Here is a 16,668-nt window from a genome sequence, read left to right as displayed (position 1 = left end):
TGTTTTTCTCGAATTTAAAGCTTAGCGAAGTGAAATAATAAACATGAACACTAATGAAGAATGATGATTACTTCTAAGGCCGCTAAAATGTGGCATACAAAGGACTATTCGGCCACAATTGATATGTGTAGATGCATGATACGATAAGACTTTTATTTTAGGATACAAAGGTACTTGTGAGGAATTAAGCTCGCTGATATTTTCTGTTTTTAGTCTATTTTTAGTTTTCATCTCGTGAAGAAAAAAGGCACACAATATTTGTATAAACCACGCAAACTAGAGGCCATAAGTCCCAACACTGAGAGGCAGTTATTCATATCATCGCTTTGATGTTAGCAATGCGAAAAAGCTGGCTGGATTCGCTGCTACGAATAGTTTGCTTTACTCTTTTTCTAGCTTTAGTTAGAGGAAGTTTATGGGAACGAAACCGGGTTTCCGATCAATCCATATCCTCGGTTACAGGTGTTCCTGTATTAGATCATAGACCTGTGGTACGGCAGAGGCCGTCTTCTGTTACGAAAGTTGCTTCAGCGAAGCTTTATAGAAAACCAGCATCAACGACTTCAACAATACAGGAGGTCAATGAAAAGCTTACAAGAAAAAATAACGTCAAAGTTACGCCGGTCGGATGGCTGGGCGCATCGAGGCATCACTCGGAACATGCCGAAACACAAGAACAATCAAACTCATTAATATCTATAAGTGGAAATATCAGAGATCTTTCCACTTTAACATTATCCGATATACTTATAGCAACTGACATAGAGGGTGGGTTGCACGGAATTCACAGGACAACGGGAAAAGTTTTATGGTCTATAGATCACCCAGAACTACCACCTTTACTTGAAATACGACATCCTTCATCTGTTATCAATGAAACTTTAATCGTTGAACCTTTCGGCGACGGAAACGTATTTTATTTCAATCCATATCAAGGATTACAGAAGTTACCTGTGACGATAAAACACTTGATAGAAGCTTCCCCTCTAAGTATTAAGTCAAAAGTTGTTATTGATGACATAGGAACTACGATAGAAGATGAAAAAATTTATACTGGGTCAAGAAGGACAGACCTTTATACTATCGACGCCACTTCTGGGGAGATAATATCGGCATTTGGACCTGGAACGGAAAATAAGGTCTATAATAAGGAGAAAGTGGATTGCACGGACTATATTGGAACGCAAGATTGTGAAAACATTGTAGTGATAGGTAAAACAAACTACGAACTAACAATACATTCAAACGAACAAACTTTATACAATGTCCGGTACTCACAATGGCAGCACAACACATTGGTTAACCATCTAGCCAACCAGAACACAGTTTCAAAAGATGGTATTTATATTGCACCTTTTAGGGACAAATCCCTAGTGGCTATTGATTCTGATTTTAACTTAGCAAAATGGGTTTGTCCGAATCTACCTGCTATTGTGAATAATGTATTTGACATTTTTATCGACTATTCTACCAATGAGAAAGTTTTGTTGCCTCATCCACACCAAGCGTTAGACGATAATGAGGAAGCTGATTCCAGTGATGTCCAGGTATATGTTGATCTAACAGAAGATGGTACGTGGTTTGCTCTATCTAGTCGTTACTTTTCCTCTTTGGTGAATGATGCTCCTGCGTCAAAATTTTCATTGAATTCAAGATGGCGTCAACCAGAAATTTTCCAAGATCCCTTACTACTCAGAATGTCTATAGTGGGTGTTCACCACTTAAACCCACAACAATATAGAAAAGTTCTAATAAACAACGAGCCTTACGAAACCATTCCATCCTTACCTTCAGATACAGATTACAATTTTCCACCTGCTTTACCAAAGGGATCCGATTCTGACGAACTCTCCAAAGGTATCGGAAAATATATTTCACCAGAGGAATTAAAGGAATACAAGCAAAATCTTGAAGAACGACTGACTAATTCAATTTCTGAGGAGCAAACATTATTCCATAGAATATCAAGATTTTTCATTAGAATTATTGAGAGTGGTTTGATGATGGTGCTTGCCTTGCTTATTTTTTACCTGTTAGCCTCTTTCAATATTATACCTCCACTCCATGTGGTGTTAACAGAAACTGGAATTTTACCAAAAATGACTATTCCAACACAACCTCCAGAAATACAAACATATCATCAACATAATGAATCGCCTGGTCCAGAAATGTTGCCTTCAGAAAAGACAACCGAGAAAAATATGGGAGAAGAATGTGAGTCTAAATCAATTTCTTCTGGTACTGCAGTTAATCCTGAAGATACAGATGGGTTAGAGGGAAAGAAAAAGCGCAAACGTGGTTCCCGTGGCGGGAAGAAGACTAAGAAGAAGACGGCCGGTCCAGAAGAGGATGACTCAACATTATTAAATCTAAAGGACTTTGAGCAGGAAGGCCAATTAAAGCACCTATCTATATCTAATAAGGTTTTGGGGTACGGCTCTTCAGGTACTGTGGTATTTCAAGGCAAGTTTCAGAACAGACCAGTAGCGGTAAAAAGGCTTCTAATCGACTTTTATGATATTGCTTCAAAGGAGATCCAATTACTTTCGGAAAGTGACGACCATCCTAATGTAATCCGCTACTACTTTTCAGAGTCTACTGAAAAATTCATGTATATTGCTGTTGAGTTATGCATTGCATCCTTGGAAGATATCGTAGAAGGTTCGAGAGATCCTGCTAAAAGTGCTTTAATTCAAAAAAATATGGACCCTCTTAATGTTCTTTTCCAAATAATATCTGGTGTGAACCACTTACACTCATTAAAAATCGTTCACAGAGACCTTAAACCGCAAAATATTTTGATTGCCCCACCTAAAAGATATTCAGATATAACTGACGGATCAAAAAGTAATTTGCGAGTATTGATTTCAGATTTTGGTTTGTGTAAGAAGCTTGAGTTCGACGAATCATCTTTTAGAACGAATAATTTCAATAACCCAACTGGTACTACTGGCTGGAGAGCACCTGAAATTATTAGTGGGAAAGTGTCCATATCGGGCTCTTTTGTAAGTGACAGTTCCAATAACTCAACAGCAGGTTCATCTTTACCATTGGATGTTGGCTCTGCATCGAACCTTATGAACAAGCGGCTAACCAGAGCAGTTGATATATTCTCTCTGGGATGTATCTTCTATTACGTTTTATCGAAAGGTGATCATCCATTCGGCGACAGAATATTACGTGAGGCTAATATTTTGAAAGGAGAATACATGTTGGATGGAATAAAGAAAACAGTAAAAGAAAGATCAGTTTGCATAGAGGCAACGGATTTGATTAGAACTATGATTGATCCTAACCCTCTACTAAGACCCACTTCGGATCAAATCTTGAAACATCCTCTCTTTTGGAGTGTTTCCAAGAAATTAGAATTCCTTTTAAAAGTTAGCGACCGTTTTGAAGTAGAGAGGAGAGACCCGCCAAGTCCTTTACTCTTAAAACTAGAAGAAGTCTCGACTAAAGTTATCACAAATGATAATTGGACTTTAAAGTTTGATGCTATGTTTATGGAAAACCTAGGAAAGTATAGAAAGTACAAAGGTGAAAAGTTGATGGATTTACTCAGAGCATTGAGAAACAAATATCACCATTTCCGAGACCTTCCACAAGAGCTCGAGGAAGTCATGGGACCTATTCCAAATGGGTTCTACAAATATTTTATACAAAGATTCCCTAATCTTCTCATGGAAATATACTACGTTGTCGAGAAGAATCTCAAAGATGACCAAGTTTTAGGCGAGTTCTTTTAATGTCTTTTAAGAGTACATAAGTATATATGCATTCACAGTTATGAAAACTTTTTTTTTCTCAATTATTGTTCCGACACAGAAAAACTAACGCTTTTACTTCCTTCTAACGTATTTGCAACTGATAAGGAAGAGTCAGAAATGCTGCTGCTATCAGACTCCCGGATTCTTTTTGTACCTCTGGATTCTCTGCTTTCGTCTACGAAAGAGATGGACTCTTTTGTATCAGAGTTTGAGGTTAACTTAGAAACGTCTGACGTTGTGATTTGTGCTGGATCATGTCCAACGGTGGTATTTATTGTATCTTGGGTTTCACTTATTTCTTGACTATCCTCATCATATGCAGATAGAGTTGAATATAAGTTTGCCATGAAATTTGCAACTGCGTTTTTACAGAGTTTGTCAATTGCTGAGTATTCCATAATTTCTTCTAAAAGCTGTTTGATCTTCAAAAGTTTAGCTTTAGGTTGTCTTGGAGTTAGATTAAACTTTTGAATGTTCATTAAAAGCATTTTCTTCACGTCTTTCCTTTCAAATCTTTCAAAAACTGTCAAAACATCAATCAAAAAATCTATTTGAGATGTATTTGATTCCACTTCCTCATCCTTAGAATTCACCAAACAGCGTGGGTCACACCAATATATTAATTGATGAAATATTTCATTTGGCTTTAACATAGACTCCTTTTCAGATGCGTCCGTAGAATCTGAATTCTGTAATTCATCCCATAACATTGTCAATCTAAGGAGGACATCTGCTGCAATCCTTGACATACGAGTTTGGTGGTTGATATGAGAAAGACAATATACTGGTAAGCAAAATGCGAAAGCCTGAATCAACGCCTCGTTTTTGGAGTTTACAGGTGAGAAATAAGAGAGAACTAAAGTCTCAAACAAATCATCATCTGTAAATATATCTCCCAAAAACAATTTACAAAGACCTTCTGCGGCAATAGCTTGGCATTCAGGTAGATCATTTGTCTTTAAGATTTTGTAAAAAATCTTGTGTAGTGAGATTGAATCAACTTTCCCCTCACCATCTACTACTTTTGTGCCATGAACGGAAAATATATCCACAATGACCTGCAAAGCAATATATTTCAAAGAAGAATTACCCTTTGAAACACACATACCAAGAATATACATGCTTTCAGTTGCAAGCTGTAGATCTAATAAACAACAGAGACCCAAGCATCTTACACCTAGCTCTCTGATCTCAGGTTGTGGATTCCTAACTGCTGGGGTGATTAATGTATCAATCAATGAAGACAATATGATATTTTCTTCTAAGGATGAGTTTATTTGCTCTAGAAGATGTCTTGACATTGTCAAACACGTAATAAGAGTCTGTGGAGAAACTTGATGCTCATCTTCATCGTCAGCATCATTGTCATTATTCGTATCTCTATCGTTACTTCTATTAGATGAGGAACTTTGTGGTGGTTTTCCTGAAACTAAGTTGTCGACAGCAGAATGGAAGGATTCCAAGGCTGCATTATCAGCCATGTCTTCATCATCAAGATCTTTATCAGTATCATTTCCTTTTTCTTTACCATTTTTTTCACGGCGTTTGGATTCCTCCAATTCCTGTCTTTCAATATCCTCGTATTTGATATCGTTAATTATTTCAACCGTCATTGTAATGAAGTCTCTCTCGTTAATCGATAATATTTTCAATACTTTTAATGCAATTTTAATTAGTCTCTCATTTAGGACAACGCCTTTCCCAATGAAATTTCTCACAATGTTTAGCATATCTCTTCTACCAACTTCATCACTGAAATCATACCTGTAAGCAATCTCCAGCAATTGTTCGAGAATAAAGTCCAAATATTTGATATCGGTTTTCGTCAAGGATCCGTCGTTATTCATACGTCTGTTGAAGTAAACCGCAAGGTACTCTGCAAATTTTAGAGCCTCCGGGAAATTCTCCTCGACCACTGCTTCCAGATTGTTATCTAGACAATGGAAATAGAAACACTTCAGTAGAAAAACTGTTTCGACAGTGAGAGATTCCCAGACTTCGTTAGGGAATTTAACTTTTTCTATTACATCTGGCCTCTGTTCAAACAAAGCGTATAAAGCTTTCTCCGAGTAGCTAGAATGCATGACGTCTATACGTTCCAGTAATTCGATTATATCGCCTTCTAAAACATTCAACCATGTGAAAGCCACAAGCTTTTTACACGAGGTGCTAACAGTTTCATCTCTGTCTTCAAAACCCCACGTAAGTAATCTGTCTAAGACATCAGACTCTACCTCATTGAAGACATCTTTACCAAGGCTCTTTAACACTCTTGAATATATCAACCTCCGATTGATGAAATTGACATCCCTCGCCCTTTCCAAAATCACATTCTGGGTTGGCTTCGAGCGGACAATATTAAGCATTGCTGCCCTCCTAACTTCCGCACTTGGATCATTCCGGATTACAGACAATAAGTTCTGCATTGCTTCATCCATTTCCGTGCTCTCATTGGTCAATGAAACATTATCGTTTTGAAATTTGGTAAGACAAAATATCGCTTGAATTCTAACCTGAGGCTCCTTGTCATAGATCCGATGCTTCAATATCCATAAAAGAAGTTCATATAAATCCTCATCTATCTCCCCCATATTGTCTACCGTTGCTGCCAGCAACTGCATAACCCTGTAACGAACGTTCTTATTCTTCGATTCAACTCCTCGAAGTAAATGTCTAATAAACCCATCCACAAATTGGCCAAAATGCTCCTCCAAAGCTTTCACATCAACAGAACTATCACTCTCACTCACATTACCACTCTTCATCTTAGTTATATTAGATTCTACACTCGCAATGAACCCAGAAATTAACCTTACTATCCGATCCCCAACAATCTCCTGCTTTTTTAGCGGCAAAATCTTAACAGTCATCTTCACAAACCAGTACTGAAACACATCTAACAAACCTTGCTCAATGCACTTCAAATATATCTTGTATAAAACTGCCACATGCCGCCTGTGTCCCACATAACTCCTTTGTGCTGTCTGAAATACTTCCGCTATAGCATTCAAAACCCTGTTATTTGTCGAACTTTGACCTTCCTGGTCTTTTTGTATCGACTCTGGCCTACTACTACCTTCAATACTCATTTCAAATAAACCTCTAGCCTTATACACCACCTCCTAGCCCTTGATCTCTTTACCGCCGAACCCCTGTCCATCTTTGTTTATAGTGTAGCTTAAAAGTAAACATCTCAAATGCGCGAAACCTCTATTTTTCTAAAAATTTTGGGAAGGTCCGATGTCACGTGATGAAATCATATTTGACGGTTTTGATGTCTGTTGTTTCTTTTTGAAAAATTTGAGAAGCACAGGTTTAGCCAAGCTCATCGCACATCCCATCGCTCAGCTCAACCTTAGAGCTTCATATAGGAGCAGTTGAGAGAGACGATATTAAAGCTTAGTATTGGCAGTTAGAAAGGAATTCATCTGAAGGGAGAGTTATAGTGCTTTGAGAAGAAATCCAACTACCGTTTAGAGCTGGCTTTAATTCAAATAAAAGATGATTGAAACTGGTAAGAAGCAGGTCGTTCATCGCTCTCGGTTTGTGAAGCTTACGCCTGGGAATATAACTGCACTAGCGTTCTCGCATCCTAGCACTGATAAAGTAGCTCCAGCGGAGCTGAGACTAGCAGTGGGTAGGTCTAATGGTGACATTGAGATCTGGAATCCCAGGGACGATTGGGTGCAAGAGAATGTAATCTTGGGAGGAGAAGGAAGATCAATCGAGGGCCTTGCATGGTGCAGTGTTGCTGGCGAGCCATTGAGATTGTTTTCAATTGGTGGATCCACTGTGGTTACTGAGTGGGATTTGACAACAGGTTTGCCTCTTGTGAACTACGACTGTAATTCCGGTGTGATTTGGTCAATCGCCATGAGCAATGATATGACGAAGCTTGCGGTTGGTTGTGACAATGGAAGTGTCGTGTTGATCAACATTAGTGGTGGTAAGGGTGTTCTTGAACATGAAAGCATTCTAACGAGACAAGAGTCTCGTATCTTGTCATTGACGTGGACTGCAAACGACGAATCTTTAGTAGCTGGTTGTTCTGACGGAAGAATTAGAATATGGTGCACTAAGGCAGAGGATCCTAACAAAGGACGTGTATTGCATACCATGAAGGTGGACAAATCTAAGAAGGAATCAACCCTTGTCTGGTCCGTGTTATACCTTGCCAAACAAAACCAGATTGTGTCCGGTGATTCTACTGGGTGTATCAAATTCTGGGATCTAAACTATGCCACATTAACCCAATCCTTCAAGGTTCACGATGCCGATGTTTTATGTTTAGCCACCGACTTGAACAATACCCATTTATTCACCAGTGGTGTCGATAGAAAGATCTTCCAATTTTCATACATTGACACGGGCAAAACGATGAAATGGATCAGTACCTCCAACAGATTATTCCATTCAAACGATGTCAGATCAATGTGTTCCTACCAATGCAAGGGTTCTGATTTTTTAGTGTCTGGTGGTATCGAAAAGAGCCTTGTAATGTGCTCCATGTCTTCATTCGCTGATGGTAATTATAGAAAGATGCCAGTCGTTACCCCATTCCACAAGAACATTATTGTCAATAAACAACAAAGGCTACTTATCATGTGGCAAGATAACATAGTGAGGATCTGGTACGTTGGAGAAGACGTTAATGAAGTGAAAAATTATAAACTAGTCAGTAAATTGGTTTTGAAAGACGAACAACATATCCAAACATGCGCCCTATCAACTGATGGACAAGTCCTTTTGGTAGGTAGGTTGAGCACAACTAAGGTGTTCCATTTACAACCAAGCGAAAGCAAACTAAATGTTACAAAATTAGATAACGAGTTTCTGCTGAGAACTGGTTGCAAGTTTGCCAAGTTCATTGATGACTCCAAGTTCATAATGTGCTCTCAAAATGACGAAATAATAAGAGTTGATCTAGAAGAAGATGATGATGAGAAGGTTGTGACGATCGAGCTCCCAGAAAGTCCTGCAACAAAGTCGAGCTCTAAACTAACTTATCTAAACACTGTCAACCATCTAGATGTACACGGAGGTTACGCTGTTGTTTCTAGAGGAACCGGCGCTCTAGATGCAATTGATTTGGAAACAAATGTAAGCAAAGTGTTAATTCGTATGAACAACTTCATTACTGCATTATGCATCACTCCAAGAACCACCGTGGTAGTAGTTACATCAGAAAATAAAATCTATGAATTCAATTTGAACTCGGAAAAGGATCAACTATTAACCGAATGGTTTAAAGCCAACCATGAGAACCTTCCTCAGCAATTCAATACATTGAAGGGAAGATGTACTGGAGTTTTCTCTGACGAACTAAACAAAGATAAAGTGTGGTTCTGGGGAACTGACTGGTTGGTCAACATTGACATGTCTCTGGATTTACCAGTAAGCAAGAGAAAGAAACAAAAGAAGCGTGGTCGCGACGGGTTGACCATTTCCACAGACCCATCTCAAATAGATGGAGAAGAGGAAGACGAAGAAGATGAAGAACTTGAAGTAAAAGAGGACTACCTCTTGAAAACTCAAAAGGCTCAATATGTTTCATCCAAAAAGAGATCAGACAAGGCATTCTTCTACACAGACAGATATAGACCAATGTTGTTTGCCGGTAAGATTGCTGATGACGAAATAATCATTGTAGAAAGACCAAACTTCCTAATCTCTCAACAACCTGCATTTGAATTGGAAAAACTAGTGTTTTAAAAGTCTATAGTCTATATATGTATATTATCATTAACTGTCGACCAGAGTTCTTGTCTTCAAACCTTTTTCAACTTACCAACTGGTCATTTGTATAGTGTCCGGTCGGCAACAATTATCCCGATGAAAGTAAGCATAGAGCTCCATGCAAACATTTTATCAGACCATACATCAATAATGACATTCGGAATGGTAAATCTTTCACCAAGGAGTTGGTTGACTTTGCTAGAGACATCATAGGGTAAGTTGGAACGAATCAATAAGATGGTTGCTAGAATATAAATCCCGGTCAATTCACAAACGGCAAGATTCTTAATGATTGAAGGTGGCTTTTTCTTATCATACATGTCTTTAGTAGTTTTTGGTAAACTTGAAGGCGCTTCCGAGTTTTGCATTGTTCTGAGTGCCAAAATCTGCAACTTCACTGGTAATAAGGTCAAAAGATACGATATAGTAGTGGTAACTGTAGACAAAGAACAAATGAACAATGAAATGGATAACAAAAGAGATATCTGTTTCACTAAAGAATCAAGGTCTGTCTGATGTTGAAATCTGAACAAGAAGAAATCCAACATGTTAGCAAGAGAGATAGCCAACGGATCCTTTTTCTTACTATCATTGTCAAAGTACTCATAACTATAGTCAGTTGGATAGTTAATAAAGTGTAGTATAAGTCTCGGAACAGAAACAAACCATATGCTAGTGAGCTTATACACACAGTAGACCAAAAATACCAACTGGAACATTTGCTTCAACATTCTAAATTCTCTAGACTCATGGAGCTTACCATTGAGCTTAACCAGCTCCAACTGATACCATGCTATTCCCTCTCTTAAACGTTCTTGTTTCGAGATATCAGCGCCGTTCAATGCCGATATGTCCTTATTTATGCAAGTTTCATATTCCCGTATCTTGTCTCTGATGACATTCTCATTGTACAGTAGATTGGTAACTTTACTATGCGCAGCATATCTAGAATCTTTATCATTTCGATTCAACAAGTATTGGACGACATAATAAGGTGTTGAAATCGAGGCTAATCCGGAGAGTATGCCCATCACAGTGACCCCCACAACAGACAATTTTGTCAAGAGATTGGAAGTGTAGTTAAAGGGACCCACGGCCAAGAAATGCAAGAGACCGAGCCATATTATTGTCGAAAACACTGATGTAGCAACTAGCTTATTAACACCCATCTTATCCCCAAAAAACTTGTTCAAAAGGAATGTCAAGATGAGGAATGGCTGAACCAAGATTAAGGAAACAGATAACAGACTCAAAACCACGGGCCACAAAACTGATGTCAACACACTAGTCTGCTCTCCAGAATCAGCTACCTTAATTTGCCAAAGCACAATCTCAATAGCAATAACATAACATGAACAAGTAACACAGAAAATGATCCGCACAATCTCGTAAATCCGTCGAGATGATATCGAATATTCGGAGTAAAATTTGTACAAAAACCCATCCTCCGACCCTGAATCAGCACTAGATATCGATGCAGACCCAAATGTTAGCGATTGGCTAGTGGAATCGGTGTATTTAGGCAAAACATTGAAAACCTGTTGAACCTTAAACCATAGTACCTTATAGGACCTATCGAATACTAACCAAAAACTAAGCACACAAACGATTAGCATAAACATATCATGAAGTATAATATTGCACCAGTCCTGGTGGAGTATCAAGAGTGCTCTAGGGCTCTTTAGCAACAGAACGTGGCTGTTTAAAAATATCAACTCTCTTAAATATGTTTTATACTTCGTTAATCAAAATTGAAATTAAAGGAAATCTTCTTAGAAACCAATATGTCTAAAACCTAATGCTAAACATGCAAACGGGATTAAAAGAAGAAACAGGCTAGTAGTGTAGCATACTACGGGGAATGATGAAGAATTGAAGACACGAAGTGATGACAGAAGGAAATGGTAGATCTTTGGGTTCAGAAGCGTCTTTAGGACAAGAAATAACCGACACAGATGTATTAAATTGTCCAGTATGTGGTGATGAACTCAAGAGTTTAAGAAAACTAAACGCACATTTGGATACGGTACATGGCTTCAACGATGGATCACCGTCAGATACGGATGTGGATAGTTCTAGGGAATCGAGTGTAATTGGGCTGAATACTTTGGAACAAAGCGTAGCTGATAAGAGTGACAGTGCGAAACCAAGAGATGTGCAATATAAGGGGAGGTATAAGATCAAAACTTCACATTGGAAAAAGCCAGTGGATGGGAAATATCACTGTTTTCAGTGTAATTGTAAAATAACGGGGAAAACTGGGGCCATAAACTGTAGGAAATGCGGAGAAATATTCTGTTTAAAACATTGCCGAAATGTAATCAAATTGAATGAGAATTCTGAGTACGATCCAATAAAAGGAATGTGGTGCAAGTGTTGTCGGCGGTGCTTTACAAGTCGGGAAGGATACAACGATTTCGGATATTATAGAAATATTACAGAAGACTTTTTAGGGATTAGAAAATTAAAGAATGAGGATGGAGATCTCATTGCATTGCAGTTAGAGAATCGTCTATTAAACTTAATAAACGGTATCATAAAAATCTATCTACGACACATGTCCTCCATAATTGGGAGTATGATGATTAGAAGAGAGGTTCACGCTCTAGAACGGTCTATTGTAGAGTGGAAAGATGATCGTTCGGTTTCAGAGTGCTCTATATGTTCAAACTCTTTCCAAATGTTAATGAGGAAACACCATTGCCGATTATGTGGACAAGTAGTGTGTGATAGAGTTGCTACAAGATGCTCGAGCGACATTCCAGTGCTTAATTTGATGAGTGCAGCTCCTGATTTGTCGTTTGAAAGTATAGCAAATATAAGGGATATTTCTCAGTTTACCACTTGCGTAAGAGTATGTTCTCTCTGCTTGAGATCCGTGTATGCTAAAAGAAAACTTGAATTCCAAAAGCAATCTCCTTTACCTAGTATCTTACAAGAATATGAGAATTTGCATAACCTGGAAGTACTAGTAACGAAATTACTTCCTCACTTTAATGAGTGCGTAAATAAAATTCATGAAAACACCACCCCTGATGAGAAACTGGTCCAAGATTTAGCTCAGCTAAGGCGGAAACTATTACAGAATCTCACACTTTATGATAAAATCTCAAAGAAGCTAATACATATGGACGTACATTCTCAAGCCGAACTGAAAATCCAACAATCCATCGCCAGTCATGCGTCGACCTTCATTGAGGAAAAAATGCTACCACTAAAGAGAATACCAAATGTTTTCACCCCTGCGTCAGAAGAGATCAAGGTTACTAGCTCTTCAGATCTTTTGTTCAACAATTTAACAATCGCAGAGGTTAAAAGATACCGTGAAGAACTAATGGTTTTAAAAGAACAAAGATATTTGGTTGAAACAATGCTGAACTCTGCCGCAAAGGAGAGAAGATTTGAGGAAGCTATAACTTTGAAGAGTAATCTAGCAGAAATTGACAAGAACGTAGAGAATCTTGAATCGAGGCTCGGACAAGAAGGCTTCGATTAATCATCACCAAATAATTTTCTTTATATTACATTTATAGTCGCATAAACTTGCAAAAATCTGAGCTTTTAATATTCCAATAGTTAATTTCACACTAGTATATAATTTCTGAAGTGAACGAACGAAAACACTATTGCGCCGTCTACCAAACATTTATATGTTCTCCATTGTCTACATTATTGGCATGATATTGTCTTGTTACGTTACATACATAAAGGAAAAAAAAAGATTATTTAACAAGTTTTAACATTCATCACAGTACTTGTAAGAGAAAGGAGAGTATATTCAAGACCAGCAAGTGTGCATTTCTGCGAAAGCTAGTGTCTTACGCTGTATATATTCAAGAATATGAATAATGAGTGGAGATTGGAGTTGAATAAGCTCAATAGTGCTGCATGGTCAGGCATTGATGTCTTTCCTAATAAGGCATCGAAACTTGATTCTAGCATTAAAAGGAACACAGGGTTCATAAAAAAGCTAAAACAGGGTATAACAAAGGACTCTAAAGGTAGTTTAATTACTGATATCGCGGAAGTCTCATTGGAGAAGTATCTCTCGGAGATTATTAGTACGACAAACGAATCGTTGCTAAAAAATTCCGGTAAGACTGATGATATTATAGCAGCAGTTGAAGTAATTAGTGGTCTACATCAGCGGTTCAACAGCGAATTTACCATCCCATTGATAGAGTGTTTTCTCTTTGTATTTGAAAGTTCCACAGAAGAAATTGATTCAGAAAAGGATAGAATTGCCAGAGTTAATGTTTTGAAGAACAGTGTTCGGATTTTGATTGAATTGCAACTAACTGGTATTCTTCCAAACGTAGAAGACCTCAATAAATCCAAATTACCTTCCTTCATTGCGAATCGCTATGCTAAAAAGGAGCCAATCCTTTTTGTAGTGCTAAGAGAGGTACTAAACTACAAATTCAAAGAGGCTTTCACCACACCAGTAGCTACTCTAATTGCCAAAAGGTACCCGCAGTTACTTTCAGATGGCGAAACGGAATTTGATAGTTTGATTGTAAATCTTAACTTGAAGACACTTTTGAGGTCCTTATTCAAAATATACACAGATATTGTGTTCCAACAAGTTGTTGATTCCAATAAAAAAGCCGTAAAGTTGATGAAAGAGCATCAAAAAGCTCAAATTAGAACCGGTAAAGAATCAAGTGAGTACCTAGACTCATATAATGAGGTAAATCCGATATTTGAGCGGTTTTCTGCAGCTGCAGTTGGCTTGGCAGAAGTTTTTGACCTGACCCCACCAGAAATAATAGACATTGAAGAGGTAGTACAGGAGCAACAACCTTCTGTTATTCTTAATGAAGGTAAAGAAGGTCAACAGAAAATATGGGAAAATGAAGAAACCAGGAGATTTTATGAGAGTTTAGCTGACTTATCTGAAGTACATTCGCAATTCAATCCAGATACGGTACCGAACCCAGAAGATGTAAACGCGTTCTTCACTTCTTTAGAGACAATTGAAACCGCTGAGCAGGTCGATGAGATTAGTCGCAACTATTGGGCTCAGAACCTTGATAACAGAGCAACAAGGAAGAGACTCATGCGATTCTTCATTGAATGCAAAGATTGGAGTAAAATTGCGTTATACGCAAGGTTCATTGCAAACAATGCAGAGTATTTGGAAGAAGTAAAAAATGAATTGGTTAATCACTTTGATACAGGTCTCAAGTTTCAAATTCACAATGAGAAAATGAATGTGAAGAACATCATTTTCTTTGCAGAGTTGGTGAAATTCATGCTAGTACCGGGCTTTATGATATTCCACAAGATTAGATCATTGGCTGTTCATATCACTGTTCCCAATAATATAGAAATCTTAACTGCTCTATTTGAAAATTTGGGGAAATTCTTAATCAATAAGCCAGAGTTCCGTCCTCAAATGGAAAAGATGATGGCACTAATTCAGGAGAAAAAGAAGGATCATTTATTAACAATAAGCAACAAAGCAGCCTTGGATAATTTGATTATTTTAATATACCCACCAAAATTGAATGCGCTAAATCAGGAAAAACTAGAACTTACACCAGAACAGCATTTCTATAAAATTTTGATACGCCGTGAACTTGGTAATGTTTCACTAAACACAGCGTATAAACTTATATTAAAAGCATCATGGAAGGATGAAAAAATTCAAAAGACTCTATTCTCAGTCTTTTCGAAGCCAGAAAAGGTTAGTTACCAGTCTTTACCGAAACTAGCAAATATGCTTACCTATTTGTTCAAATATTACAAACCATTTACCGTTCGGGTGGTCGACACTTTACTAGATAAAATTTACGTTGGACTTGAATCTGGAGGATATAACTTGAATATGGCAAGAGTGGCACAGGTCAAGTACCTAACAGAACTTTACAATACTTCTTTTATTAAGTTTGATGTCCTTTTGGATACCATGTACAAAATTCTTCGTTTCGGATATCCAGGTGGACAACCAAATCCATTCTTCATTAATGAGGGTGATCTACCAGATAACTATTTCAGAATATCTTTGATATCAACGATTCTGTTGGGAATGGAGAGAAAGTCTGAGACTGCTACCAAGAAATTGAACATCTTCATACAATTTTTTGAATACTATATTCTCTGTAAAGATCAACCTTTGCCTAAAGAAGTATCTTTCAAAACAGATAATGTATTTGCATTATTCCCAGATTTTAAGAGGTCCATCAATTGGCAAAGTTCTTACGAAAACCTCATTGCTCTGCTGAAAGAACTCGGAATCAATTCTACAAAGTCTATGGAAGGAAATGATAATGAGGGAGAAGACGAAGAAGAAGAGGAAGAGGACGATGAAGACGAAGAAGGAACCAGTGAACCAGCGGGTATCTTGGATGAAATCGAGCAAGAAAATCAATTGGCGGAAGATATCGATGCCTTATCTCTTTCTGATGGCTCTTCAAGTGACTTCAGTTCCGATTCGGACAATATCTCAGCAGATGAGGTAGATGAAGGAGAAGGGGAAGAAGAGGAAGAAGAAGATGATGACGAAGACGAAGACGAGGATGAAGACGAGGATGAAGACGAGGATGAAGATGAAGATGAAGACGAAGATGACGAAGACGATGAGGATGAGGAGGAGGATGAAGACGATGACGACGACGACGACGATTTCTTAATCGACAGAGAAAAGGAAAGGAAAAGAATAATGGAAGAATTCGAGAAAAAATTGCAGGACGACAATGAACTAAAGGCCCAAGCTGCTTTAGATAAACAGTTTCAACAAATGATGGATGAATCTCTTGGAAGCATAAAAAACGAAACTGTTCCAACAGTCAGCATCCCAAAACACTTTTCAATTCAAGTATCAAATACCTCGCCTGCCACGAACAAACCTAAAGGTGGTAAGATTCCTTTCACTTTCTTGAGTAGATCAGGGAAGAAGACACAAGCGCATGCGATTAATGTTCCATCTGACACGAAATTTGCAACCGAGATTCTGGAAGAGGAGCAACGTTTGATCGAGGAGCGTCAAAAGATCAAGAGCATTGTCATGAATCGTAATTTTGATTAATACAGGACCGTATAAGCATCTATCTATCTTGATAATGTAATTACATAAATTAGCGGGGAAAACCAAACTAAACTGAAACAAAACAAAACAAAAAGTTACATTACAATAATTGGGAGTTATTGTTTAATTTTAATT

At 37.9% G+C, this 16,668-nt stretch overlaps 6 protein-coding genes across 6 annotated transcripts; 4 read left to right on the top strand and 2 right to left on the bottom strand.

Moving 5' to 3' along the window:
- Positions 1–329: 329 nt before the first annotated feature.
- On the top strand, positions 330–3,746 carry IRE1 (bifunctional endoribonuclease/protein kinase IRE1; the record flags this gene model as incomplete). The annotated part of the gene is made up of 1 exon (XM_022820349.1): positions 330–3,746. One exon carries the CDS (start codon positions 330–332, stop codon positions 3,744–3,746), a length of 3,417 nt encoding a protein of 1,138 aa, XP_022676822.1.
- Positions 3,747–3,808: 62 nt separating this feature from the next.
- On the bottom strand, positions 3,809–6,856 carry YCG1 (condensin subunit YCG1; the record flags this gene model as incomplete). The annotated part of the gene is made up of 1 exon (XM_022820348.1): positions 3,809–6,856. The coding sequence occupies one exon, from the start codon at positions 6,854–6,856 to the stop codon at positions 3,809–3,811; it is 3,048 nt and encodes a 1,015-aa protein (XP_022676821.1).
- A 412-nt stretch (positions 6,857–7,268) lies between these two features.
- On the top strand, positions 7,269–9,479 carry UTP4 (small subunit rRNA maturation protein UTP4; the record flags this gene model as incomplete). Its single annotated transcript, XM_022820347.1, has 1 exon — positions 7,269–9,479. The coding sequence occupies one exon, from the start codon at positions 7,269–7,271 to the stop codon at positions 9,477–9,479; it is 2,211 nt and encodes a 736-aa protein (XP_022676820.1).
- Positions 9,480–9,562: 83 nt separating this feature from the next.
- Positions 9,563–11,125, bottom strand: KLMA_50355 (uncharacterized protein; the record flags this gene model as incomplete). The annotated part of the gene is made up of 1 exon (XM_022820346.1): positions 9,563–11,125. The coding sequence occupies one exon, from the start codon at positions 11,123–11,125 to the stop codon at positions 9,563–9,565; it is 1,563 nt and encodes a 520-aa protein (XP_022676819.1).
- A 266-nt stretch (positions 11,126–11,391) lies between these two features.
- On the top strand, positions 11,392–12,999 carry PEP7 (phosphatidylinositol-3-phosphate binding protein; the record flags this gene model as incomplete). Its single annotated transcript, XM_022820345.1, has 1 exon — positions 11,392–12,999. The coding sequence occupies one exon, from the start codon at positions 11,392–11,394 to the stop codon at positions 12,997–12,999; it is 1,608 nt and encodes a 535-aa protein (XP_022676818.1).
- Positions 13,000–13,344: 345 nt separating this feature from the next.
- NMD2 (Nmd2p) lies at positions 13,345–16,533 on the top strand (the record flags this gene model as incomplete). Its single annotated transcript, XM_022820344.1, has 1 exon — positions 13,345–16,533. The coding sequence occupies one exon, from the start codon at positions 13,345–13,347 to the stop codon at positions 16,531–16,533; it is 3,189 nt and encodes a 1,062-aa protein (XP_022676817.1).
- Between the last annotated feature and the right edge of the window lie 135 nt (positions 16,534–16,668).

Source organism: Kluyveromyces marxianus, chromosome 5, assembly GCF_001417885.1.
Source record: "Kluyveromyces marxianus DMKU3-1042 DNA, complete genome, chromosome 5".
Taxonomy (NCBI): domain Eukaryota; kingdom Fungi; phylum Ascomycota; class Saccharomycetes; order Saccharomycetales; family Saccharomycetaceae; genus Kluyveromyces; species Kluyveromyces marxianus.
The sequence above is the reverse complement of the archived record's forward strand: the minus strand, read 5'-3'. Positions and strand labels throughout refer to the sequence as shown.